At 29.8% G+C, this 27,727-nt stretch overlaps 3 protein-coding genes across 3 annotated transcripts; 2 read left to right on the top strand and 1 right to left on the bottom strand.

Annotated features, from left to right (window-relative positions):
• Positions 1 to 2,751: 2,751 nt before the first annotated feature.
• On the bottom strand, positions 2,752 to 6,581 carry LOC145763434 (sodium-coupled monocarboxylate transporter 1-like). The gene is made up of 12 exons (XM_082574877.1): positions 6,480 to 6,581; positions 6,176 to 6,364; positions 5,591 to 5,656; positions 5,399 to 5,518; positions 5,099 to 5,253; positions 4,846 to 4,986; positions 4,322 to 4,540; positions 4,083 to 4,195; positions 3,842 to 3,999; positions 3,521 to 3,729; positions 3,199 to 3,311; positions 2,752 to 3,017 (listed from the first exon to the last, which is right to left on the bottom strand). Exons 1-12 carry the CDS (start codon positions 6,579 to 6,581, stop codon positions 2,836 to 2,838), a joined length of 1,767 nt encoding a protein of 588 aa, XP_082431003.1. The 3' UTR covers positions 2,752 to 2,835.
• Positions 6,582 to 11,104: 4,523 nt separating this feature from the next.
• LOC145754040 (uncharacterized) lies at positions 11,105 to 23,579 on the top strand. The gene is made up of 38 exons (XM_082570553.1): positions 11,105 to 11,243; positions 11,379 to 11,482; positions 11,632 to 11,820; positions 11,977 to 12,042; positions 12,118 to 12,237; positions 12,342 to 12,496; positions 12,637 to 12,774; positions 12,890 to 13,108; positions 13,386 to 13,498; positions 13,575 to 13,732; positions 13,801 to 14,000; positions 14,080 to 14,183; positions 14,322 to 14,540; positions 15,538 to 15,641; positions 16,269 to 16,382; positions 16,547 to 16,612; positions 16,678 to 16,797; positions 16,950 to 17,104; positions 17,293 to 17,430; positions 17,534 to 17,752; positions 17,898 to 18,010; positions 18,105 to 18,262; positions 18,327 to 18,526; positions 18,612 to 18,715; positions 18,801 to 18,994; positions 19,711 to 19,810; positions 19,887 to 19,967; positions 20,068 to 20,171; positions 20,859 to 20,945; positions 21,355 to 21,474; positions 21,602 to 21,756; positions 21,917 to 22,054; positions 22,138 to 22,356; positions 22,419 to 22,531; positions 22,651 to 22,808; positions 22,872 to 23,071; positions 23,161 to 23,264; positions 23,350 to 23,579. The coding sequence occupies exons 1-38, from the start codon at positions 11,189 to 11,191 to the stop codon at positions 23,577 to 23,579; spliced, it is 5,334 nt and encodes a 1,777-aa protein (XP_082426679.1). The 5' UTR covers positions 11,105 to 11,188.
• A 658-nt stretch (positions 23,580 to 24,237) lies between these two features.
• LOC145761229 (dynein axonemal assembly factor 6-like) lies at positions 24,238 to 27,181 on the top strand. The gene is made up of 5 exons (XM_082574568.1): positions 24,238 to 24,406; positions 24,924 to 25,002; positions 25,567 to 25,663; positions 25,894 to 26,076; positions 26,704 to 27,181. The coding sequence occupies exons 1-5, from the start codon at positions 24,311 to 24,313 to the stop codon at positions 26,831 to 26,833; spliced, it is 585 nt and encodes a 194-aa protein (XP_082430694.1). The 5' UTR covers positions 24,238 to 24,310; the 3' UTR covers positions 26,834 to 27,181.
• Positions 27,182 to 27,727: the final 546 nt, after the last annotated feature.

Here is a 27,727-nt window from a genome sequence, read left to right as displayed (position 1 = left end):
AGCAACAAAATATATATAAAATCTGAAAAAAGGTAAACGAAAACAAGACGGCCAGAAAAAGAGGAAACACAAAATGCAGGCACAAGAAAATAAAGAAATGGTGGTTCAAGAAAAGCTTAAAAAAACGTGACTCGTAATCTTAAAAAAAAATACTTACTGTCTTGCTTTTGATATAGACTTGCACGACAAATACCGCTGCATTGTTGTTTGTGAAAATGTAGCAAAAGTGAAGCCACCAACACTTTTGCCAATTGCCAATGTCCAGAAAGTTCGCTGAATAGTCGGGTCTATATCCATTCTGTATTTTAATAAAATGTTTACACTTATGCATCTTACGTGTTTACCAACCCAAAAATGCCGCAATGAAAATGTTTTCTTAGAAACATAAGTTCAACAATAACTAAATCTCACCTAAAGGCATTTAGTCGTTCACCTCTTTCCAAAGCAGAATAAATATTACTAAACCCTCCCACTAGAATTGTTAGTTGAATCGAGGTTGCCAGTAAACCGGACAACATAATCATGGATTGCAAAGTGTCTGTCCAAATCACAGCTTTTAAACCTCCCTGCAATTTTTGAATATTACAGCATCAAAAATTTATTTTAAATAATTTTTTTTAATTAGAACAGTTTAGTTCTAGAATATACCAATCACACACATTGGCAAGGAAATAACTTTTTTTGCTGCTACAAAAAATTATGGGGAAACTAATTGTATGTTTTTCAATATAATAAGTGCCTACCAGTGCTGTATATGCTGTACATAACATACTTATCATTGCCATAGATGCACCAACGCTTATCGGGGCTACTGCGTTTAGAGCGATTGCGGGTAGGTATACGGCGGTTCCCATGAAAAATAACTTAAATGTGAAAAAAAAAATTAAAGTTGTGTTTTGTTTTATTTGTTCATTAAAAATTGCTTGAACACTTACAGTTTTAATGATTTCTGACAATGACGCTAATATGCGATTTCGCGCGTGAAATCTGAGTTCCAGATACTAAATACAACAATGAACAAAGTTTTTTAAACTAAATGTTAAACAGAATATACACAATCTAACGCATTAAAATTTTTCCTTTAGGTCAATTGTATTACACATATGACCCGACGGTGACAAACAGATTTATTTATATACTAAAAAAGATGTGTTAATGCCCAATTATTCCCATAAATTGTGTTTGGGTTTTATGCTTAGCATATGTTTTGCATGTGCATTTAACCGAAATTCGCTTACCTCAAATATACTAGAAATCTGTAATCGGAACACCAGAGGAATGTAGTATACACACGATATTATACATGGAAAAATACTCTGTATTACATACCAAATAGTAACTGTACCAAAGTAATACATATCAGTAGGAAATCCAATAACAGTTACCCCCGATATAAAAGACACAGCCGCAGAAAATCCAACTGGTATCTTAGGTAAAAGTTTATATTTATTACTTGGGTAGACCATACATATAAATTTAACATTTTTAAATTTAATATATTTTAAAATAATTCACACAAATTATTTGTGGTTTTACTGGAGACATTGTTTTTCCACCAAAGTTGTAAGTCTTGGTATCGTTGTTTTTTTTATCCTTTAACGCATAATAGATTCCGATTCCCACTGTTACAGCGACCATTCCTTTATATTACAGAACAACGTTAATGTTATAATAACATTTTATACAGATATTTGCTTACCTATCATCACTACATAATCTGCAGCTACGAACATTGTAGATGGCATTCTAACGTATCAAATCAAATTTCTAATATTAAAATTAACTTTGCTTTGATTTACATAAGTTAGTTTGAAATAGCTGCCCCAGGCTGTACATTGCTTTCTTAATGATGCTGCAAAATAAATAGAAAAATATTTCTACAAATGTAACAACAATTACATTTGCATAACTCTATTAAAAATACAATATGATGACTAACTAAATATAATAGGTTGCTTATATAGGCTTGCTGCTATAAAAAAATTCGCCTAAATTTCAAAATAACTGTAACCTAATGATCGAAACGAAATTACTGAACGTTCTAATATAAAATTCCTACTACGCGTTTTAAAATCCTTGTTTTAAATACGTTAGATTTTAAGATTAATTAAAAATTATCTTCGTCATGGTAAATAAACATTAAGCTTAAAGTTTTTTAATTATCAACTAAAAGTGGCAACAGCATTTTTGTTTCAAAACGAAGTAAAAAAAATGTAATCTTTTTGATATACTTTTAATTAAAGTAACATGTTAGTTTAAAAATTAGGCGAAAATGAAATCTTGTTTATTTATTCATTTCCAAGTTTAATTAGCACGCTAGTATTAAACCAAAACTTTGAAAATTTTTGTGATTTAACAAAGCGAAACAAAAACTACGTTTTTTTTCACTAATCCATTTATCTACTGACGTCACGTGCACATTTTGTAATGCTTCTAAAATGCGACGTAAACACGTTGTTTATAATTTTTAAATAACTAACCCAATATGTTAATAAAAACTTAACTCTCTATTTTTTTGCATTTGTTACAATAAATTACGTCTCGTAATTTAGCCTAAAATTTATTACATATGAGCACAACATGAGAAAAAGTTTTCTAAACTTGAAATAATAATTTTAAACTTTAATGTATATAAACAATAAAGGATATACAAAGGCCTTTAATAACTAGGGCTTACATTTTACAAAAATTAGCTAGTAATCTTGCAAAAATGTAAGTTCATTAAATATGTATAACATATAGAGTATATGTGATATGCAAAATATTTACATATTTAAAATAAAAGAAGTATATGTCAACTTTAACTATAATTTGTAGTTAATATGTTTTGTTCAATTAAATTTTTTTCTCTTCCGCTACAAACATAATTTCTGCTTCTTCGTCTTTTATTTTTGATTTTTTATCCAATCGTTGAGGAACACCGAATCGAAAAAACTTTCGAAATTTCAGAGGTAGACAGGGATTGTCAAAAAACGGGATAAAATAATCGGGGTTGCTTTCCTTGGGGTCATTCATTTCTAGATGTGATAAAATACCATTAGCATTTTTTTAAATCCGAATTACGTCTGGAAATTTTATAAAAATATTCACTATATGGTTGCTAGGTAAAATTTAATACAGCGACCGGACTTATGTCAAGTCAATCGCTTTTAAAAAATTGATAAATTAGGGTTTAACGTTAACCTTCAAGAAACTTACCAGTGCAAAATGACACAAAAATCCCCACAAAGAAGGTAACTAAAAATCCTAAAATCACGATGTACCCAAATGATATTCCCCATATAGGATAAGTTATTTCTTTAAATCCGGGTCTAAAACATAAAAAATCATGTTTTTAGGTCAATGATAGTAAATACTACTTTTAAGTATAGAAAAAAGATGACCTGATTTTTTTGAAATAATACCATAATGCTTAAAACGACTCACTGTGTAAACTCAATTATACAATATAAGGTGGACTAGATCAACATATTCATACACAAAGCTAATGTGTTATAACATAATATTTTACTGTTCTTACGATTGAATTGTTGTTGTGGAAAAAGTTGTAAAGTTAAACGCTGGAATCGTTGATTGATTTAAAAATGTCGCGTTAAAAAGTCCGGTATCACACTTCTCCAAAGATGTCGAAAGAGACCCAAGCTTCTCTGGTGGTATTTCATAAAAAGTTGCACTCAAGGCCGCCCACATACCAATAATTGTACCAACAATTTGGCCAAAATACGCGCCCTATAATTTTAATATAAACAACTGGGTTAAAAGCTTTAAAAAAGTACGTTAACTAATATTATACGTTTTCGTAGTTAAAACTAGTTTATAAATTTAGAAAATCTTAACTTACAATGCTGTTACACCATGGAAAAAAAGCCCCCAGTGTAAAAACTGCGACCATCGGGCCACCAGTGGCGCCAAATAAAGCAGTTAGTATCACCACAATAGTAGCCCCTAACGTGTCTACGGCAAAACCAAGTCCCATTACCAATACTCCAATTAAAACAGCTAAAAAAAAGAAAAACAGTTTTAAGTCGAGGTTTCAGATTTTTAACAGCTTGTATATAGTTTTAAATATAATATAAAGTTACCTAATATCTTGCATAAAAAAAGTTTTTTCTTTCCTGCAACGTTGGCATAAAAAGGAAGAATAAAATCTTCGACAATTAACAAAGCTATTGAATTAATTCCTGAAGATACCGTGCTTAAATTAAACAGTATTTTTGTTAATGTACTATTAATAATATGGCAATTTGTTTTAATTAACTTTACAATATGGCAATTTGTTTTTAGCAATTTGTTTCTTAATTTAATTAAGTATTTAGTTTACCTAAGCGAAGCACCAAAAACCGCAGATACAAATAACCCGTTCATGCCTGGTAGATGTTGAAAAATCTTTCCTACAGTTAGAGAAATTAGTTGATCTTTTTTTACCACTTGTCCACTTCTTACAGGGTCACATCCTTCATAAAAAGCGTACATAGCAGCTCCTGAGTATAATCCCAATCCCATAAAGAAAAAATATGGAAAATTTGTTAACCAAGCTGCCCTGAAATGTAAAAAAGTGTCTTTATTACGATTTAACAATGCTAATGTTGATTTGTTTGAAAAACTGTTATATGACAGAAAAAATTTTTATTAAATAAACATTCGAACTCCCGTTTTTCTGAAAATTGCTGCAAAAATTTCTAAAAACTGTTAACCTAAATTTCGGTAAAAGGTTATTCAAAAAAATTCGAAAAATGTCTCTTCAGTCAAATAGTTTTATATACTATAATATTGCCCTTAAAAACCTAAATTAAAAATATGCACTGTTATACTTAAACGTACTGAAAAATGTATCTAAATGCTTACTGTCTTGCTTTTGATACTGATTTACACGAAAGATACCGTTGCATTGTTGTTTGTGAGAATGTAACATAAGTGAGAGCCCCGAAACTTTGCCCAATTACCATCGTCCAGAAAGTTCGTTGAATAGTCGGGTCTAAATCCATTCTGTATTTTATAATATTAACTTGTAATAATGCATTTCACGAGTTAACCAATACGAAAATGCTACAAAAACTTTTATTTTTAAAACATAAGTTCAAAAATAGCTAAATCTTACCTAAAAGCATTTAGTCTTTCACCACTTTTCAAAGCAGAATAAATATTACCAAACCCTCCCACTAAAATTGTTAGTTGAATCGAGGTTGCCAGTGAACCAGTCAACATAATCATTGATTGCAAAGTGTCTGTCCAAATCACAGCTTTTAAACCTCCCTGCATTTTTAAAAAATAATACATCAGAACAGTTTAGTTCTATAACATATCAATCACATACATTGGCAAGGAAATAACTTCTTTTGTTGCTACAAATATAATGAGTAAATTAGTAGTAAAATTTTTAATAAAATAAAATGCCTACCAGTGCTGTATATGTTGTACATAACATACTTATCATTGCCATAGATGCACCAACGCTTATCGGGGCTACTGCGTTTAAAGCGATTGCGGGTAGGTATACAGCAGTTCCCAAGTAAAACAGCTACAACAGGAATAAAAAAAACTAAAGCTGTAATACTTTTTTAATTTAAGAAAAGACTGCCTTGACACTTACAGTTTTAAGGATTTCTGACAATGACGCCAATATGCGATTTCGCGCGTGAAATCTCAATTCCAGATACTAAATACAAAGATTAAACCAATTTTTAAAAGTTGAATGGTAAATACAAAATTTAGTGCATTTTAATCGCCTCTAAAAGTCAGCGAGTTACATGTATGCCCAAATTCTTACAAAGAGCTTTACTATTTATTGTTAATTTAAAAGAAAATTGTTTTTGTAGACATTCGCATAAATACCGGCAGCGTGGTATAGTGATCAAAACACTTGCTTTACTACATGAGGTCGTTGGTTTGAACCCCACCGCTTACATGCTATAAAGCCTTTGAGTAAGGCGCTATAAACAGTATGAACTCCTGCTCAGCCAGCACTTAATCAGCAGCGTAATTAACAGGCAATAACATTACAAATTGCTAAAGGTAACTTGGGGTTGCATAGGTCGGGGTAACGATTGTTACTCTAACAATGAGAAGGCTTGACTCGTGAAGTCAGCCTTCCCATATCGAGGATATATAACCAAAATTGTACTTGTTTTTTCATGCTAAAAACATATGTCTCGCCTGTGCATTTAAATACGTTTACCTCAAATATACTAGAAATCTGTAATCGGAACACCAGAGGAATGAAGTAAACACACGATATTATACACGGGAAGATGCTCTGTATTGCATACCAAATAGTAACTGTACCAAAGTAATACATATCAGTAGGAAATCCAATAACAGTTACCCCCGATATAAAAGACACAGCCGCAGAAAATCCAACTGGTATCTTAGGTAAAAGTTAAATTGAAATAATTTGGTAACGTCTACATATAAAGACTATTTTACATTAAAAATATTTTAAATTAGGTCACATTTTATTGCCAAATTATTTGTAGTTTTACCGGAGACATTGTTTTTCCACCAAAGTTATAAGTCTTGGTATCGTTGTTTTTCCTATCCTTTATTGCATAATAGATTCCGATTCCCATTGTCACGGCGACCATTCCTTCAAATTACAAAACAACGTTAATGTTATAACAACATTTTATACAGATATTTGCTTACCTATCATCACTACATAATCTGCAGCTACGAACATTGCATTTGTGGATGGCATTCTGTACAACGTATAAAATCAAATTTATAATATTAAATTTAACTTAGGTTTAAATTTACATCAGTTAGAGTAAAATATTAGCTCCAAATTGTGCAGTGTTTTCTTAAAAAACCTGCAATTTAAATAAAAAAAACATTACTACAAAAAATAACAAAAATTGGATTTACATTTACATAACCAGTAATAACTTATTAAACCTGCCGACTTTGACTGTATAGCATATAACAGTTCGATCATTTAGGCATTGAGCGATATAACAATTTGACCACGTGGTTTAAAATAATTGTTATATAAGAGTATAAAATGACTGAACAGCTGAACGTTATTAATAACAAACCTTTTTTTTATTTCAAAATAGACTTTATGTTTTACGTGTTTTTTTATCTTTAAACTTAAAATATGTTAAATTCTTAGGCCTATAGAGAATTATTTGTGCTATATAGAAAAGTTATTAAGCTTTTAAATTTTTCCAACTATTTGACTATGAATTCTAAAAAATTCAATAGATTTTTTAAGGCATACATTACTGTCAATGTACTTTAAATTTAACTAATACATTGTTTAAAAAATTAGACAAATGCAGTATTTTTATTTAATCGTTTCTTAGTTTCTGCAAAACGCTTGTTTTCAACCAAATTTTTGAAAATATTTGTGAATCAACGAACGTTTTTTTAATACATTGTACTTTCTAACCTTTTTTTATTAACGTTATTTGCGTGTTTTGCATGTTTCTAAAATGCGTCGTAAATTCAACATTTTTATTCGCGTCCCTCGAAAAACGGCTGACAAAATTCTCGCGGTTTTACTAAGTAGAAGTCTAATGTGCACATTGTACTTTAAGCAAACTCCTTACTTAAATAAACTTTTTGTCCCTTAAAATGACTTCATTCGTTTATAATTTCACAGTGCTGACGTATTCAAATTAAAAATTATTTTACGGCCTATATATTTCGTTATGCAAGGTTTTTTCGCGTTTTATTAGGCGTTAATATGGTTTCTCTAAACTATAAAGTTTTTGTAAAGTTCCCAATGTAACGTCATTAAAATTATATATAAAAATGACTTGTACTTTGAAGTTAACTTATATATCTTTACTTAGCATTTTAACGTAATGTTAAACATAGTTAACTATTATTTTTTTATGATAGGCTACTGGTTTAAATTATTTGTTAACTTTAAACTTTTAATAAAATTCATGAATTAATTTATCAAGGTTACTTTGCCAGCTTAAATATAACTAAAATGTCAAGTTAAAAGCATGTAGTTGCTCGTAGCATGTTAAACCACACATACATAAATTAACTTCATTCGCTATTTTCTATGCAATTTTCTATCGCAAACATAAACTCCGAGTCTTCGTAATAAAGTTTCGTATTGGCGACTTTTTGTCAATTAGTAGAGAAACACCAAATCGAAAAAACTTTTGAATTTTTTCAACTTTCAAAATATGGAGGGTAGTATTCAGGGTTGCATTTTTTTCGGATCGTTGACACCTAATCGTAAAAATACAATAAACCTTTTTATGATTTATTGGAATATTGTAAAAATCAAACAATACGTGTTTAACTTACCCGTGCAAATTGAAACTAAAATACCGGTAATAAAAAAAATACCGGTAATAAAAATTAAAGTTGAATACCTTTAAAATTGATACAATTTTCAAATTAGTAGTAACGCGTTTTACATAATGTTTTTTTTTTTATATTTTTAATTTGGCTAAAGTTTTAAATTTAACTGCTTATAGTAAAAATTGTTGTTCACTCAAGTTTTTTTGAATGTTGTTGACTTTCGATGACCTACTGACCTAGTGACGTTTTTGTTTTTGTGGACTCAATTATATTTGCATGTATACATATGTTAAGTGTTTAAACAACAAGGTACTACAAGTGTAACACACCCAACTTACTTTGCTGTTACACCAAGAAAAATAAGCCGCTAACGTCAAGACTATAATCATAAGCCCTCCTGTTGCACCAAGAATCGAATTACCAGCCGAATTAAAAACAAAACTCTATTTGGCAGCAAGGAGACTCGCTATAATCGCTGTATAATTACTTTTTTTAACATGTTTTCCATTGGCTTATATAATGTTTAAATAATCTTACCAAACATCTTGCAAATTAAAAGCCTTCTTCACGTTTCATTTAGGGATAAAAAAGTGAAATAAAATCTACAATAATTAGCAAAGACGCTAAATTGATTTCGGGTGATACGGTACTGTAAAACTTTTTTTTTTTACTTTCTCATTTTCTTTCATATATACTGGAGAAAAAAGACGGGGACGCCGAATCTATTGGAAAACAATCGTTGGAACGGATATAAATAAAAGAGAAATAAATGATACGGAAACAAATGCAAACCAAACAACTGGAAAAGAAACAAATGGAACGAAAACAAATGGAACGAATACAGTTGGAACGGATTTTATAAAAGCGGATTTTGACGGATTAATTTTTAAGGCAGACTTTTAAAAAGTGGAAACAAATGGAATGGATTTCAAAAAAGCAGATTTTGACGGATCAATTTTTAAGGCGGATTTTTAAAAAGTAGAAAGAAATGGAAAGAATTTTATAAAAGCGGATTTTAAACGAATAATTAATTTAAAGCGGATTTTTTGAAAAGTAAAAACAAATAAAATGATTTTAAGAAAATTAATTAAATAAAGAATAAAAACAAATAAAGCGAATTTAAATTAAACATAAATAACCAAAGGAATTTCAGTTAAGTTATTTGACAGACAAGTAGGATAATAGAATAAGTTTATTATAAAATAAGGGTAAGTAGGGTATAATTTAAATTAATAAGAATTAGAGCTTAAATTATAATTGTTGTGGTTAATTGGGATCTGTTCCATTAGCTTTTTACCTTTTGCTTTCTTTTTTTCGTTAAACTACTAATCGTCGAAAATATTCACTTAATTAAGATCCGTTCCATTTGTTTCCGGTTCGTTAATTTTTTTCCGTTTGTTTCCGTTAATTTTTTTCCGCCAAAAAGTTATCCGTTAAAGAAATCCGCTTCATTAAAATCCGTTCCATTTGTTTCCGTTCCGATTGTTTCCGTCCCAACTATTTCCGTTCTATTTGTTTCGGTTCCATTTGTTTCCTTTCTATTTAATTCGTTTCTATTTGTTTCCGTTCCATTTGTTTCGGTTCCATGTGTTTCCTTTCCAGTTGTTTTCTTACCATTTGTTTTCATTCCATCTTTTTCTTTCCAACAGTGTCTAGCGCCCCAACTTGTTGGTACGACTGTGCTTAAAGCAGTCGCAGTTAGATATAAACCTGTTTCCATGTAAATAAACTTCAAAAAAATATATATAAATTTTTTTTTTAAGGATGATATTTAAAATTTATTATTTAACTAAAAATTGTTTTAAGATATAAAGTTTAACTATTATTTATTAATGATGTATTAGTACAACAAACTTAAATCGTTGTTTGATAATAGCCAAGTTTTGTTATACTATTACATAAAATAAAAAAGGACCATAATATAAAATATAGCACTTAAACACTATATGATTTATTTGGTACTAATTATTGAGCTGTGTTTAAAAACAAAAAAGTTGGACCCTGTAACTTTATCTTCAACCAAACTGCATCGATAGCAAAAATTTTTGACGTGTTTTTACTTCAAACAACTATGTTTCATATTTGAATGACTTGCGTAAATTTTTTGCCCTACTTTCATTGAATTTAAAGGTTTAAAAAAAGTTCGCCAATTATTCTGTTGGAGAATTGTTCGCATGATGCATCAGTGAAGTTTTTACATATATATATATATATATATATATATATATATATATATATAGATATAAATGTATATAAATCAACAAGCATTCATTCTCTTTTAATTTTTGACATCTTTTAAAAACAACGCTTTTGTCAACACAAAAATAACGCTTGGACCAAGATATCTATTAGTTTTGCAAGATAGTACTTCGACCGTTACAAAGTGATATAAACTTTTGGCTACAACAATTTATTTAAAAAATAATATATTAATAAAAAGGTAATCATTTGCCTTAGATAAGTCTCGTGGTTGTGTTTTAATGTTTTAATTAATGTTTAGTGTTACTTATTATTTATCCACAATGATTTGGTTGAAATTGTCAATAAACATAATATTAGCGAAAATTTTGAGCCTAGCTCAAAACATGACCTTTTCTTTAATATTTACTATAACCCATAAGTGGGTTAAATTACCAACAAGCAAGCATTATCGCATTACGTTGCAGTTTTAGGTTAATGCACCACACGTGCTGCTGCCATTCCGTGACGAAGAATGCCATGCAAATAAGTTAAATATGCCAACTAACGCAAGTTTTAATTAACTACTTGAAAAAATAAATACCAAAAAAAGGCGATAAATGACTTGAGGGGTAAGGCTTAACGTGTTTGGTTGCTAGTTCTCGCACGCTTTGGTATTTTGTAGGAACACAGTCGTATAAAGGCTTGTTTTTGTTTAGAAAATTATTTAAGAAACGATCGTAACAATATGACGGAGAGATATGAAAATATGTTTGGTGCAGTTGATTTTGTTGTGTTTATTGGTAAGAATAAATTTTTGAAAAATATAAATAAATCTAGCAAGGTTTTAAAAAAAATATAAAAAAGTCAGGTTTGAAAGATTTTGTTTATTTGACGTTAAATGTCACAATTATTTAAATGTGAATATATTAATAAAGGAATGCTGCTTGCCGCTTTGGCGATTGGGATTTATTATGCGATTGTAGATAAACAAAAAGACGATACTGAGAATTACAATTATGGAGGGAGAAAAATGTCACCGGTAATCTAAAAAATACAATAAAAAAAACTTTTGGTTTACATTGTATAACAATTAGGTTAAGTTGGTAAAACCACGTGTGGTTTAAACCACTTAACGCATCCTAAAACAAAATAAAATCTAGTCAAATAATAAGTTCAGCTTTTTCTAAGATTCCGGTGTCATTGTCCATTGCTGTGACGTATATATCAGCCATTACCATTATAGGGATGCCAGCTGAGGTTTATAAATACGGATTAGTGATGGGCTGGTTTTGCCTTGCAGTTATATTTCCCAATATAATAGCTTGTGTTTATTATATTCCAATAACGTTGCGTTTAAAACTGACTACATTTTACCAGGTTAACAAAAAATGTTGCTTAAACTTGTATTTAAAAACTTGCCTAAAAAATGTATTTTTATCGTTCTGCTTCTTTTTTGAGTTGACTATTATATTTTCTTTCTTTTTTAAGTTTCTACTTTAAAGAAAAAAAATAGTAATAGTTATTATTGTTTAGTACTTGGAGCTTCGTTTTCACAAAAGAAATCGTCTACTGGCATCTTTTTCAGAAATTTTGAAATTGGTAGTATTAAAACTATTTTCTTTAAATCTCAGTCATGAAAACTAGCAAACGAATTCCTATATTAACTTTACGCAGGTCTTGTACATGGGGGTAGCAGTATACGTTCCAGCTCTTGCATTAAATACTGTCACACCATTAAGTATTCCAATATCTGTTGCGTTGACCAGTGTCATATGTACAGCCTATACTGCAATGGTAAGCTGGTAATCATATAAAACCCCTGATTTTGCTTTATTTCAACTGTTTATAAAATATGCTGCTTTTTATTTAAAAACAAAAATGTTGTTTGATTAAACTAGGGAGGTTTAAAAGCTGTTATTTGGACTGATACATTGCAAGGTTTTATTATGTTAGCTGGTTGTCTTGCTGCTATGATTAAAATTGCCATTGTTGTCGGTGGGTTTGGAAATATTTGGGAATCATTGGAAAGAGGAGGAAGAACTAACATGTTCACGTAAGGGCAAAGTTTTAAAAGCTCACCACTATCAAGTTTTGGTGGCAAATCACAACTTTAAATTTCTAGATTATTAATTGGTCTGTGCTCTTGCGGTAGTTTAAAAAAACACTTTTATTTTGTCAACAAATACATTATAGCCTGGGTTTTGATGTAAGAACGCAAAGATCTTTATTTAACTTGGGGACTGTAAACAACATAGGAACTGTAGTGATTGCTTGTAATCAAGCCCTTATGCAACGCTTCATGAGCTGCTCATCTGTCAAAAATGCCAGAATGTGAGTCTTTAAAATGCATCGCTGACTTTTGGTATTTATTAGCGATGTACCATAATCTAAACAAGTATTATTTTGTTGATTTTTATTCTACTTAAAACTTTTTTTAACGTATTAGAGCATCTGTGTTATCAATTCTTCCATCAGTTATGATTTCGTTCATAAGTCTATTAAGTGGGTGTGCTGCGTATGCTTATTTTGAATACTGCGACCCCGAAAGGGCCGGGTACATTGAAAAGCCCGACCAATTAATGCCATACCTTGTTTTGACCGTGTTTCGAGATCTACCAGGCATGGCAGGTCTTTTTGTATCTGCTGCGTTCAGTGGGACATTGAGGTAAAAATTCCTATTTTAATGTTTTAAACGGCAAATGTAATATTTATTTTATGAATTTTATAAATTTTCTATGTAAGAAAAATATTTTTTTATGACAGTCTACATACTTTGAAATTAATGTTTGCCAAACTCCAGTTTCAGGTCATAAATTAGCAATTAGTCGCTATAAAGCGGAAAAAATAAAACGTTTCGAAGTGGTTAATCGCTACCTAATCGGGTGCTTATTGAGTGATATAATTTATTGCAAGTCTAACTCGAAAATTAAATAATGTTTCAGCACCGTCTCCTCCGGTATTAATTCGGTTAGTCTTTTGATCATGCAAGATTTTATTGTTCCCCACTACAAAAACTTGGGTCGCCACTTGACATTGACAATTAATAAGCTAATTGGTAAATCTCATAATTGTTTGATATTTTACAACATATAACATTTTGTTTATTATATTTAAACCATACCTTTATTTAGCTGTTGCATTAGGAATTACTATATCCGCAATCTCTTTTATGGTTGATAAAATGGGGTCCACCATAATCGTGATCACCGTTTCATTTTTTGGTGCTTCTGGAGGTCCTCTAGCTGGTGTGTTTGCTCTCGGGTATTTTTTTCCGTGGTCCAACAGCATTGTAAGCATAATTTACAGTTCCTGTAAAATTTGTTGTATTTGGCTTAAGATGTACTTTTTTTGTTTTAGGGAGCATTCGTGGGACAAATAGTTGGAACACTTTTTACCATGTGGATAGCTTTGGGACAAGCATTTTACGGTGTGCCCGCACAATTTAAAAACGAACTACCAACTTCAATTGCAAACTGTTCAATGAATGCAACCAATAACGACACCAACTCAGTATTTTCTACTACACAAACTGTCTCTACGGCGTTATCACTTGGAGAGTAAATAAAATTTCTATTACTTTCCGATACTACTTTTACTTATTTAAATATGGCTTTATTCAAATGTAATTTCTTACAGGCCAACATTGCAAAATACTTTATACGCACTTTCATTTACTTACTACTCTGTGACAGGGATTTTTGTTACTATCTTTGTTGGATTAATAGTTTCATTTATAACAGGTGATTTACTTCAGTCTAACAAATTTTTCATTTGTTTAGTTCAAAAATGTAAATATGTTCAGTTGGTGATATGCAATGTGTAATCAATAGTTTAGATTGGTACATTGTTTTGTTTAATTTCAAATTTATTATTTTCAGGGGCAAATAACCCATCCAAAAGTAACCCCGAATACTTTGTTCCATTATTTGATAATCCCATATTACCTGCCAAAGTTCGATCGTTTTTTCGCTTTGGAGTTCCGGAACAGAAAGATGATGAAGTTATAAAGCAAATAGAGAAAACAATAGACTCAAAGTCTCTTGAAATTTTGCCGAATGCAAATGACTCATTGCTTGAGACTGAGGCTAAACCCAATTAAATAACAAACATTCACGCAAGCAATATATTGTTTGCAAAACCCTTTTTATTTTTCTTGCGAATATCTTAGGTCTGTTATATTATTTTAAATATTTTATGTAGTAACGCATATCTCATCAATATACAGTAGATAATAAACGTGTAACCTTCTTAACCAGCGAAGCAATGACATATCTTTTTGCAGTTTTTGAAATTACACGTTGGCTTTCAACACTTCTTCTTAAATATACTTAAACAAAATCATGTTAAAAGATTTATCTAGATTTTAGTTCTAATGTTTAGAAATCCAAAATTTTGTGTCAAAAAGCATGTTAATATTATAGTTAAGCTAAAATTTCCAAGTAACTTTATTTATGTTTTGAGTAAGCCGACAAAATTGATTGGTTAACACATTATAATGAATTGCCGTACAAAGCTGTTTTAACCCCGAGTTTATAAAGTATTGTATTTTTAGGTAAACATTAACAAGACACTAAAGGCTTACATAATGATAAAAAAAGTGTAATACTAAACGCAAGAGAAAGGAAACAATAAAATTGGGAAGTTGGAAAATTTAGGATTTAAAATATATATAAATATATATTTAAAGTCAATTGAAATAAAATTGATTTACACATTTTTACAGCTCTGAAAACCAAACACAGCTGGAATGGAGGAATTTTGCCTTTTTTTTGTTTTTCCGCCGGTTCTCTATTTTGTTGATGTTTCCGTTCCTCCTTTTTAATGTTTTTAAAATATTAATTTCAATTAACATTAATTAAGAAGGCAGCATATCTTAATAACTAAGTGATATAAAAATATGTTTGGTGCAATTGATTTTGTTGTGTTTATTGGTAAGATTAAATAGCATATGCAACTTTTTGTAAAGCCTTAAAGTAAAATTTGTGAAAAGATATTTAGGCCTTGTAAATTACTGTTTGTAAAAAAAATTTACCAAAATCGTCTTAAATTGAATTTCTATATAACTTTTAAATTAGTTGTTTTGACTTTTTCTAGTCATGCTAATTATCGCTCTGGGGATTGGTATTTATTATGCTATTGTAGATCGAAAAAAAGAAGACATCGAAAATTATAATTATGGAGGAAGAAATATGTCACCGGTAATGAAAACTAAATTAAAAAACTATTTGTTTTCAGTGTTTTAAAAAGGGTAATTGCGACTTAAACATACAACAAGTTTTAATATGTCTGTTTATTGTTTCCATTGGTATTAAATCAAGGTAGTATAATTTATTAAACATGTGGAAATTTAACTTCAGATTAACGATTACCAACAAATAAACAATATTCTGTAGGTTAACCCTCAACGCTAAGTAAGATTTCCCAAACAGACAAGTATTTCACACTAAGATTGGGTTCAAATATATTGCAAAACAGTCAGTTTATGATTTTTTTTCTTTGTGCCTAATCTACTACCCGCAAATACTTGTCTTTGTAATGCGTGGCTGTCACGTGTAGGTTTTCTGCTTTGAGCGTTATATAATATAACAATAAGCACCGTTTATACAAAAAGAGAAAAACATAAAAAGAAGAAAGAGAAAGGGGAAAATCAATAAAGAAAATAAGAAAATTGTATAAAGTAAAATCTTAGTTAGGCTACATCACTTTTTTATGCATAATTCTCGAAGATTTATGCATAATTCTCAACTTTTTTGTTTACCGGTTACTCTAAAATAAATTTCAAAACAATATTTAAATTTTGACCTTAATAAAACATATTTTCTTAGATACCAGTAGCATTATCACTTGCTGTGACAAATATATCGGCCATCACTATAATAGGATTGCCTGTTCAAGTTTATAAATATGGATTGGTGATGTTCTGGTACTGCTTTGCTCCCGTTTTTCCAAATATATTTGCGTACTTATATTTTATTCCAATAACCTTGCGTTTACAGCTAACTACATTTTATCAGGTTTCTAAGAAAAAATTGTATTTTTTAATTTGTTTTTCTTTAATACTCCCTTTACATTCAAACTAAATAATACAATTAATAACGTTTAGTATTTGGAGCTTCGTTTTCAAAAAAAGAATCGACTATTAGCTTCTTTCTCAGAAATCTTTAACATGGTAAGATTTAAAACCATTATTAAAACATATTTAAATAAGAACAATTTAAATATTTGAATATGTAGGTCCAATATATGGGGGTTGCGGTATACGTTCCCGCTCTTGCATTGAATACTGTCACACCACTTAGTATACCAGTGTCAATTGTTCTAACAAGCATCGTATGCACAGCTTATACTGCCTTGGTGGGACAATTATTATATATTTTTTTAATTTTAAACATAAAGCTAAAATGTTCTTTATAACTTTTTGCTTACATTGACCAGTGTTGCATGTACAGCCTATACAAAACTATTTTAAATCGTGAATTTAGAAAATTTTATTTTTTAATATTTAGGGGGGTTTAAAAGCAGTAATATGGACTGATACGTTACAAAGCATGGTAATGTTGGTGGGAATATTCGCAGTTATGATTAAAGTTGGTTTTGTTGTCGGTGGGTTAGAAAATATATGGGCAGCAATGGATAGAGGAGGCAGAATCAACATCTTTAAGTAAAAACAAAAGATGTTGATAAATGTGACTTTTACTTCAACTATTTAAAATAATTAATTATTACGTTTTTAAAACCCTTGTCGCCTTTTTTGTTATGTATTTTTAAACCATAACAAGACAATACCAAATGCCTGTTTTGCAATTTTGTCTTGTATTTTAGTCAAATATTTAAAAACATTTATTTTAGAATGGATTTCGATATTAGAACTCAGAGATCATTATTGAACTTGATAGCCGGTTACAGCATAGGAAGTCTCATGGCTGTATGTAATCAAACTGTTATGCAACGTTTTATGAGCTGCTCATCAGTTAAAAATGCCAGAACGTAAGTTTTTAAAACGAATTGCTCATTTATCCTGTTTAATAGGTGGTTTACTATACACCTTTTAAAAGTAAACTTTAACTTACTTTTTTCAACTTTGTGACAGAGCATCTTTGTCATCTATTCTTCCTTTATTTTTGTTCACGTTTACAAGTGTTTTAAGTGGGTGTGCTGCGTATGCTTATTTCGAATACTGCGACCCCGAAAAGGCCGGGTACATTGAAAAATCAGACCAATTAATGCCATACCTTGTTTTAACCGTGTTTCGGGATCTACCAGGCATGGCAGGTCTTTTTGCGTCTGCTGCATTCAGTGCCACATTGAGGTACAAAAACAATATTTTTAAAATTCCTAGGTTTATTTTACTTGCTTATGTTGCTCACTTTGTTTGATTAATTTAAAGAAGGTAAATTATATGATGCACTTGTCTCCATGTTTGTTAACTGAAAATTACATTGCAATTTTTACAGCACGGTATCTTCTGGTATAAACTCGGTTAGTCTTTTGTTAATGGAAGATTTTGTTATTCCTTGCTTTAAAAACCTTGGTCCTCGCATGACATTGGCAATAAATAAACTAATCGGTGAGCATATACCACTTTAACAAATAATTACTACAGCTTATAACAAGATTTACTTCTATTTTTATTTGCATTTTACCCTTATTTTTGTTTTTAGCCGTTTTATTAGGGATTCTCATAACACTCTTTTCTTTATTGGTGGATAAAATTGGAACCACAGTAATCGTGATCACAATATCTTTTTTTGGTGCTTCCGGAGGACCTCTAGTTGGCGTGTTTATACTTGGTTATTTTATACCATGGGCCAATAGCACAGTATATTTAATTTTATTTAAATATTTTCAACTTGGAAATAAAGATAACTTCAAACTTTTTTTAGGGAGCATTTGTTGGACAAATTGTTGGAACAGTTTTTACTATGTGGATAGCTTTAGGGGCTGCCTTCTATGGCGTGCCTGCACAATTTGTCAACGAACTACCTACTTCAATTGAAAATTGTTCGATGAATGGAACAATTAACGACACCACCTCAGTATTTTCTACCTTACAGAATGTATCAACTGTGTTATTAAATGAAGAGTAAATAGAATTTCTAAAACTTATTTTTTCGGTTTTTTTTTTTATTTATTATTTTTTTGGATAAAACTCCAAATAACTGTTACAGGTTAACATTGCAAAATACTCTATACGCGCTTTCATTTACTTATTATTCCGTGACGGGGATAACTGTTACTATCATCGTTGGATTAACAGTTTCATTTATAACAGGTGATTTTAGATTTAGTTTCATAACAACGTGTCTTAATGAAATTGTATGTTTAAGCGGCATGTGTTAAGCTTATTTAAATTTCAGGCGCTAATACTCCATCTGAAAGTAACCCAGACTACTTTGTTCCACTAATTGATAATCCTATCTTACCCACGAAAGTTCGAAAAGTTTTTCGCTTTGGAGTTCCGGAATGTCAAACTAAGCCAATAAAAGAAAAGAAAGACACAAAATCTTCATCAAAAGAGTTACCAAATGCAAAAGATTTTTTGCTTGGTGCAGTTGGCTAAACATTATTTTGTGAAATTATATTCAAGCTCGTATATTTTACGCAATAGTGTAATATATTTTAATTTATTTATCGCAAAATATTTAGTTATTTTTTGTAATATTAATTATGTTTTTATTATTCGCTTTGTCTGTGCCAAAACTTATAGCTTGGTCTAGGCTATAAGTTTTGGCACACACTATAAATCACTTGATTTTGCACTAAACATACCGAAAGGTAACCAGAATATTTTATATAAAGGCCTATGCAACAGCTAATCACTAATAAAATTTAATGCTTAAATAATCCTTCAACATAAAGTATCTCTAATTACTTTTGTCAAAACAAAACTTTGTTTATAGGCTATAATACTAATTTATTTTTGGGGGTTAACAGTCCCAAAAAGTTTTTTTTAAAAAAAGCACCGTTATAATGCAAAAATTATCCTAAAAAATTTAAAGTATAATTAAAGGCAGGACAACAATTGTCTAAATATGGATTATAATGTGCAAAAGTTTACTTCAAGCGTCTAATTTAAATAAATTTAAGGCATTCTTAATTAGCAATATTGTACCACAAGCAGCATTACCAAATCATCAGTTGGCTCGTCAGATTTTAACAAAATTACTAATATCTGATTGCAATAAGGCTTAGGCTTTTTTGCACGTTTTATAAAAAACTGGTTGGGCTTAATTAATTAGTATATTGCATTGACTAAATAAACTTTAGCAATATATCAAAGTTCACAAGTGTGTAACACTAAACGCAGGAAATAGAAAATTGAGAAAGCAGGAAAACGGAAAATTAGGAATAGGAAAACAAAGAAAAAGTATCAAAACATATTTAGTTAGGATAATTTGAAACCTTTTGACAAAAAAGTTTTTCTCTCTGCCCATTTTGTTAAGGATTTTTTAAGAAAGCAGATGGTAAAATGACTGAGATGTATAAAGATATGTTCGGTGCAACTGATTTCGTTGTATTTATTGGTAAGAATTAAATTAAAAGTATAAGACTTTAGGTGTGTTGAGACCTTGTTCATTTGTGCTTTGTAAAATTTAGAACTAAGTTATTTAAATTTGTTTTTAGGCATGCTAATTTTTGCATTAGCAATTGGTGTTTATTATGCGATTGCAGATCGAAAAAAAGAAGATACTGAAAATTATAATTATGGAGGAAGAAATATGTCGCCGGTAATTTAAAACCATAGAGTAACAACAATAAACTATTTGATTAAACGTTAACTAAATTTATGTGGATTTTTATGTTAACATTGTATTAATGATCCTTTTTGAATTCATCATTTCTATTAAGCCATTACGGATATTACCTAAACTAAATATTTATTTGTCCCTACTCTATATGGTTTATCCTATTTTATTTCTCGGTAATTGCGTAAAAAAGGTCATACCTTATGAGAATGACAATTTGTAACAAAAGAGTTAATATTAGTAGTGGAAAGAGTTCTAGTAGTATGACGTTAATATACATTTTATATGTACAGGGTGATATTTTGCTGTGAGGGTTAAACGTGTAACTGCAAGGTCAAATTGTCGAAGATTACATAACTTATTTGTTAAGGGTGGTTAACTATTAGTAGATAAATCCTCTTTTTATATAGGGGGGGTCGCTTCTCGTAGTTTTTTTTTAAAAGCGTAAGGCGCACTGTTTATATAAATGCTGATTGATTTTGATAAACAACGCATATCAACGCCTATGAAAATGTGGATATAGCTGTCGTACAAACCGATACAAACTCTAACATTTTACAGAGTTGGTCTCACTTTTAAACTATAAGCTACATTTTTTAATTATGTGTTACCACATAAAAAGCTGACTACTATAATTACCCTCAGCAAAAAATAAATTCATTTTTTTAGTTACCAGTAGCCTTGTCCATTGCTGTAACAAATATATCTGCCATCACTATAATAGGAACACCCGCTGAAGTTTATAAACATGGATTGGTGATGTTCTGGTTTTGCTGTTCGTCTATTTTTCCCAATATAATAGCTTGCATTTATTATATTCCAATAACGTTGCGTTTACAGCTGACTACATTTTATCAGGTTAACAAAAAATGTTGCTTGGACAAATTTTTTTAAATTTGATTGAAATAGTTTTTAGTGTGTTTGCTTGTCTATATGGTTTTTAACATTGTCTATTTAATTTTAATTTTTTTTTTAAATAATAACTTTGAAAAACATGTATCAAATAATTTTTATGGGGGTTGAATAGTACTTGGAGCTTCGTTTTCACAAAAAGAATCGACTATTGGCATCTTTTTCAGAAATCTTAAACATGGTATGATTCAAATCTGCTCGTTAAGTTTCAATACATTAGGAAAAAAACTAAATATTGGATGTTTTAATGTAGGTCCAATATATGGGGGTTGCGGTATATGTCCCAGCCCTTGCATTAAATACTGTTACACCACTTAACATCACAATGTCTATTGTTCTAACAAGCATCGTATGTACAGCTTATACTGCCTTGGTAAGATAATGAGAACTTTTGATTTTTTTTGTTTTTTTTTTATTTTAAACATTTAACCAAAAAATGTTAATTATAATTTTTGCTTGCACATAAAAGTAATATTTTTGTTTTATATATATTTAATCAGGGAGGTTTAAAGGCGGTAATATGGACTGATACGTTACAAGGAATAATAATGTTAACCGGATTACTCGCAACTATGATAAAGATTGCAAATGTTGTCGGTGGATTTGAAAATATATGGGCAGCAATGGATAGAGGAGGCAGAATCAACATATTCAAGTAGGAACGAAATAGTTTTTGTAAACCTTTTAACTAGTTGAAAGAATATACATAAAAAACACAAAACTGAACTGAGTAATAAATAAAGGAACTGAATGTAAGTATCTGTGAAATTTATTTTTTCTTACAGTTTTATTTTTTACACATACATACAATTTAGAATGGATTTTGATATCAGAACTCAGCGATCGTTCTTTAACTTGGTTACTGTTTACAACATAGGATGTTTAATGGTTGTTTGTAACCAAGCCGTTATGCAACGCTTTATGAGCTGCTCATCTGTTAAAAATGCCAGAATGTAAGTTTTTAAAAAGAACCGCCAGTCCATTGCCTAATTAGCTGTTTAAAACAAACTTTGCGACGCATTTTTTTACGTTTCAGAGCTGCGTTATCATCGATTATCCCAGCATTTTTGTTCGCGTTTTTAAGTGTTTTAAGTGGGTGTGCTGCGTATGCTTATTTTGAAACCTGCGACCCACAAAAAGCCGGTTATATAACAAAGCCCGACCAATTAATGCCATACCTTGTTTTGACCGTGTTTCGAGATCTACCAGGCATGGCAGGTCTTTTTGTGTCTGCTGCGTTTAGTGCCACATTAAGGTACAAAATCGTTGTATTTGATTTTATATACACTAATTAAAAATTACGTTGTTTTATTAAAGCACTGTATCTTCGGGTATTAATTCTGTTAGTCTTTTAATCATTGAAGATTTTGTTGTTCCCCACTACAAAAACCTTAGTCGCCGCATGACATTGACAATAACCAAACTAACTGGTATGTCCTGCAACATTTAATAGTAAATTACAAATGCTTTTGGATTAATACTTCTTTTATATTATTGAATTATTTACTTTTGTTACTAATTGTATTTGAACTTTACCATTGTTTCATAGCCGTTGCATTGGGAATTCTTATAACTTCCTTTTCTTTGTTGGTGGATAAAATGGGATCTACTATAATCGTGATAACTGTTTCATTTTTTAGTGCTTCAGGGGGGCCGTTAGTTGGCGTATTTACTCTAGGTTATTTTCTACCATGGGCCAACAGCACGGTATGGATTAATTGTATATCGCTTGCTTTGCTAGTTAAAGTAACTACTTTGTTTATTTTTTAGGGAGCATTTGTAGGACAAATAGTTGGAACAGTTTTTACCATGTGGATAGCTTTGGGGCAAGCATTTTACGGAGTACCCGCACAATTTGTTGACGAACTACCAACCTCAATTGCTAACTGTTCGATAAATGAAACCCTTAATGAAACCACTTCAGTATTTTTTACAACACAGAATGTCTCTACTGCGTTAATTTATGAAGAGTAAATGGAATTTATAATAATTAATGTTACTACAAGTCCAGTTTAAAAAACTGTTTTTTATTTACTTATGCTTTAACTAATTGTTACAGGCCGACTTTGCAAAATACTTTGTATGCACTTTCATTTACTTATTACTCCGTGACAGGGATATCTATTACCATTGTTGTTGGGTTAATGGTTTCATTCATAACAGGTTATTTTAAGTTTTTATTTATTAGATGTTATTTTAGGACTGTTAAGCCTGTAAACGCCTTTATTTAAACCTAATTATATTTTAGGTGCAAACCCTCCATCTAAAAGTAACCCTGAATACTTTGTTCCGATAATTGATAATCCCATCTTACCTGTAAAAATTCGAAAATTTTTTCGATTTGGAGTTCCAGAACAACATATAGATGATGGCACAATAAAACATCAGAAAACACTAATAACAGATAAAAAAAATACAAAGTCTTCAGCAAAAAAGTTGCCTAATGCAAAAAACTTCTTGCTTGATGCAATTGGCTAAATGTCTTGTATAAAAATTAACTCTAATGTAGTTTGGGCCCTTTTTGAATTGATCATGGGCATTACAGTTTCGAAAGAATTTTTTCGCAACCTCCTACGAAACGTGTTTGATCTCTTGTGTGGTATATTTTAGTACATTGAGGTTAAACGTATCTATTCTATAGTAATTACTTTATTCATTTACATGTGAATTACCAACACATACGATTAGCAAAGTTTTGTAATAAATGTGTAATACTAAACGCAGAAAATAAAAAACAGAAAAATAGAAAAGCAGAAAACTCGGAATAAAAAAAAATGCAAAAATGTTTAAATAATATTTGATTTTAAAACACTCTATAAATCTCTGTCCACTTTCCATATTATTCGATGTTTCTCTTTCCTGCTTTAAGGGTTATCTTCTAGAATTGATTTCGTTCAGCAACTATTTAGGAAAACAGCATGTCAAAATTTGTTGTGTTTATTGGTAAGATTAGGTTGAATATACAAAATGTTTTTTAAAAAAAATAAATAAATCGAAGCTTTGCATATATGCCTTAGATAAAAATAAAATTGTTTCAACAAATTTATTAATATAAAACTTCAAAACTTTATAAACTTTTCCCCTGCAAAAACAGCTTGAATTAAAGATTTGACTAAAGTAAAGCTTTTCACCTGCGTCATATCGGTAGTAAATTAACGTTATTTCTTATGTTTTGTATTTAAACTTGGCGCTTTAATAGATATATAACAATGAATGAATATCCTACAGTACAGAGTGCAGAAGCCCTTTTAAGTTTATCTTCTCTTTTAAATCCCAAAGAAGGGGATTCGTCTGACGATGACATGGTATTTAATTAATTTAAAGGTTATTTTTTGTAGTATAAAGTCAGAAAGTGGGCTTTTTTATTTTGAATATTCTGTAAAATTATTTTTTTACAGGTTTACCAATAACTTGTTAAACCCCTTAAGATACTTGCAGTTTAAGTTTAATTAAGGTCTTATTCACTTTAATAGATTTAACAGTTTGGTGACTATGCCGTAATATATATACTCTAAAGTCTTTACGTAAACATTATGGCATGTGGTAAATTATGCAATTAATTTGGCATTTTTTGTTGTATTATGTAATATTTAAACTACCCCTAAAATATACCATTGGAAAGTGTTTTTAGTCTTTGCTAAATTTTGTACCATTGGTAGTCTTTATTAATGCATTTTTGTAACAAAGTTAAAAGATTCTGTAATGATTTAAAGTCAAATTGTAGTTTGTTGTATAGTGTGATAATACATTCTTAAAACAACATTGAATTAAAAGCCTTACTTAAATATCATTATTACTGAAGTTGTTTGCATTATATTATAGCCTGACAATGGACATTGTGCTTTTACCCCTGCTTCGATTGGTGGAAAAAATAAAGGAAAAGTTAAAGAATCACCATATGGTAAGTAATTTTTTTGTTAAAAATATTTTCTTGTTCACATTTTACTGTTTTAGTAATTCGAATTATTTTAATTAACAAATAGTATTTAATAAAACTTTTTTGGAAGCCAATTAAAGTTTAAAATTAATAAACTCTAATTTTCTTAGGGAATTACTCCCAATTTTAGGATAAGTATCAGATTATCTTCTTAGCATGATATGTGCGGAGTGGTTTAATGCTTAGAACACCTTATGACATGAGGTCATGTGTTGTTTCTTACTGCTTTTGTGTTGTAGCACCCTTGAATAAAAGGCGCTATTAACTGTACAAACTTCGTTTTTTTAGGCAATTTGGTCAATAATACTTTAAACTATCTGAGGCAACTCAAAACAAGGCCTAAGTAACAAATGTTACTATATGTGTAAATGCAAATGCATCCTTTCCACGTTTAGGTTAAAAATATACAAAAAAATAAATGTTCAAGGATTAGCATCTGTGTACTGTTGGTTCTGGATGGTTTTGATTTAATGCAGACTAGTTTAACATGAAAATTAGTGTAAACCAAAAAATTATTTTAATTTTTAGTTCCGGCAAAAACTAACCCTGATGATATTTGGGCAGCTGAAGAGGTTCAAGAAATATCAGTTTTTCAAGATGATGCTGACAAAAGGCCAGAACCAAAGTAAATTTTAATTATATATTATTTTATTTGTCGGTAGTATAACAATTTTAGTGTTACATTAAAACAGTTATATTAATTTTTTTTGTTAAGTAACATTTAAATACTTTTAAATACCCACTTACATAGCTGCAAAATTACGTAATGTTTTTTTTGTAAAGAAAATTACATACATTTAAAACAAATTATAGAACAGTTCTTGTAAATTATTTCTATAAACATTTTTTTTTCAGCTATGAAATACTTTATAAACAAAAGGTCTCCCCTGAAGATATGTTTTTGGGTTTAAGTGGGAAAAATCAATCAAGTGCATGTTGTGAAGACATGGTTATTAATATAAATTTACCCGATCATAAAATGAAAGATGTTGATTTGGATGTAAAAGAAAATTATTTAACATGCATGACACCAAAATGGTAATTATTCAAAGTTAAAATTGTATTTTGTCTAGTTCTTTAAAGTTATAACATTATTCAATTTTTGTATTTATGTATCCTTACTGTAAATATAGAGTAACATTTGTAACACTGACCCAGCCTTAAGTTAACTGTTAACTTTGCCAGATTAAATATTAAATTTTTTTTTGTATATATCTTTATTCTCGATGTAGGAAGGTCGATGCGCGACCTAAACATAGAGTAACATCAGTTAGTCCGACCCAGTCTCGAGTTGCTTGTGGCAGTTTGGGATATTATAGAGATTATAATTGGCCGGTAATTATGCTGCTGATTAAGCGCTGGCTCAGCAGGAGTTCATACCGTTTATAGAGCCTTACTCAACGGCGCTACAGCATGAAAGCAGTGGGGATTGAACCCACAATCCTCATGGTGGTGTAGCAAGTGTGCTCACCACTACACCACGATGCCGGTTACCACTACACCATGCTGCTGGTTTTTATTGTTCTTAATTGAATTTGGGTCGTTTGTACAGGTTATATTTGACACACTTTTAATGACATTTTATTTAAATAAGATTAGTTAATACTTATATCTTTGTTGAATTTTTCTATTATATATAAATGTAATTTTTATTATTTTTTTTAGTCGTTTAATACTAGCACTTCCCCACCCAGTTAAACCTAAAGAAGGAAATGCAAAATGGGATGGAAATAAAGAAGTATTACAAGTTACATTAACAATGAAAAGAGAATATGATTTTGTTAATTTTCAATAGTTGTTAATTATTTTGTTTTTTATTGCTTTTGTTAAATATGCCATCTGTAGAATTTTCTACAGAACGTTTTTTCCGATAAACATAAAAATGGAGTAAAATTTTATACCTGTAACCTTTTTTTTTAAAAGAAGCGATTTTTTTATGTTTTTTTAAATTTTATTTCAACTGTTAAAAAATATTTTATTTTAAATGATAGTTTAATTATTTTACACCTACGACTTACAGCTCTGAATCAGAAATGTTTTTAAAATGTGAAGTAAATGGCATTGTTAAATTTAGACGTTATTAGTAAGTTTAATCCAGTGACAGTTTTATATCTTTATTTACTTCAAATATGATTTATTTAGAGTTTTTACACATGCTTGCAGCGATATATAGCAATAAAAGTGTTGTTGCCTTTATACATTTCACCTAATGTTAGAACATAACATTATAGTTTTTTTTTATAAAACTTTCTTACTTAAAAAAACCAAACTCTAATCATGCTCAGAAAAAGGAATGTTAATGTTTTATTCAGCATTTCTTTTTTAGTCTGAAATGTAAATTAGCACTAAACTTCTCATGAGGTCCTTGATTTGATAAGCATAACTTCCAACAGGCAAAACTTTCAATGGGCCATAAACTATGTTGTCCAGGTAAAGGTAAAATTTTGACATAAATGTACCGGTACTGTTTTTTACAACATGTAGATATACATATGATGACAACAATACTTAAAAGTACTTTTAAAATTTTTTCTAATCTAATGCTTTAAGCATAAAATGCTTTTATAGTTTAATTTTTAATGGTTTGGAAAATCTTTAATTTGTTGTTTTAAAAATGAATAAATTTTAATAATTTTTTTTTTTTACGCTACCTTTTTTTCTAAAATCTAAAAATAAACACATTTTTTTG

This window comes from Corella eumyota, chromosome 1, assembly GCF_963082875.1.
Source record: "Corella eumyota chromosome 1, kaCorEumy4.1, whole genome shotgun sequence".
Lineage (NCBI taxonomy): Eukaryota > Metazoa > Chordata > Ascidiacea > Phlebobranchia > Corellidae > Corella > Corella eumyota.
This window is presented reverse-complemented; position numbering and strand designations above follow the sequence as displayed.

Bases quoted from the DNA above. Each gene is read 5' to 3' on its own strand.
- LOC145761229 (XM_082574568.1), top strand. From the start codon at position 24,311: ATGAATGAATATCCTACAGTACAGAGTGCAGAAGCCCTTTTAAGTTTA. The intron at 24,407-24,923 runs GTATTTAATTAA...ATTATATTATAG, and splicing joins ATTCGTCTGACGATGACATG to CCTGACAATGGACATTGTGC. The intron at 26,077-26,703 runs GTAATTATTCAA...TATTTTTTTTAG, and splicing joins ACATGCATGACACCAAAATG to TCGTTTAATACTAGCACTTC.
- LOC145763434 (XM_082574877.1), bottom strand. From the start codon at position 6,581: ATGGTCGCCGTGACAATGGGAATCGGAATCTATTATGCAATAAAGGAT. The intron at 4,196-4,321 runs GTAAACTAAATA...GTTTAATTTAAG, and splicing joins GTTTTTGGTGCTTCGCTTAG to CACGGTATCTTCAGGAATTA. The intron at 3,018-3,198 runs GTAAGTTTCTTG...TATCACATCTAG, and splicing joins TTTTGTGTCATTTTGCACTG to AAATGAATGACCCCAAGGAA.
- LOC145754040 (XM_082570553.1), top strand. From the start codon at position 11,189: ATGACGGAGAGATATGAAAATATGTTTGGTGCAGTTGATTTTGTTGTG. The intron at 12,043-12,117 runs GTAGTATTAAAA...AACTTTACGCAG, and splicing joins TTTCAGAAATTTTGAAATTG to GTCTTGTACATGGGGGTAGC. The intron at 21,475-21,601 runs GTAAGATAATGA...ATATTTAATCAG, and splicing joins GTACAGCTTATACTGCCTTG to GGAGGTTTAAAGGCGGTAAT.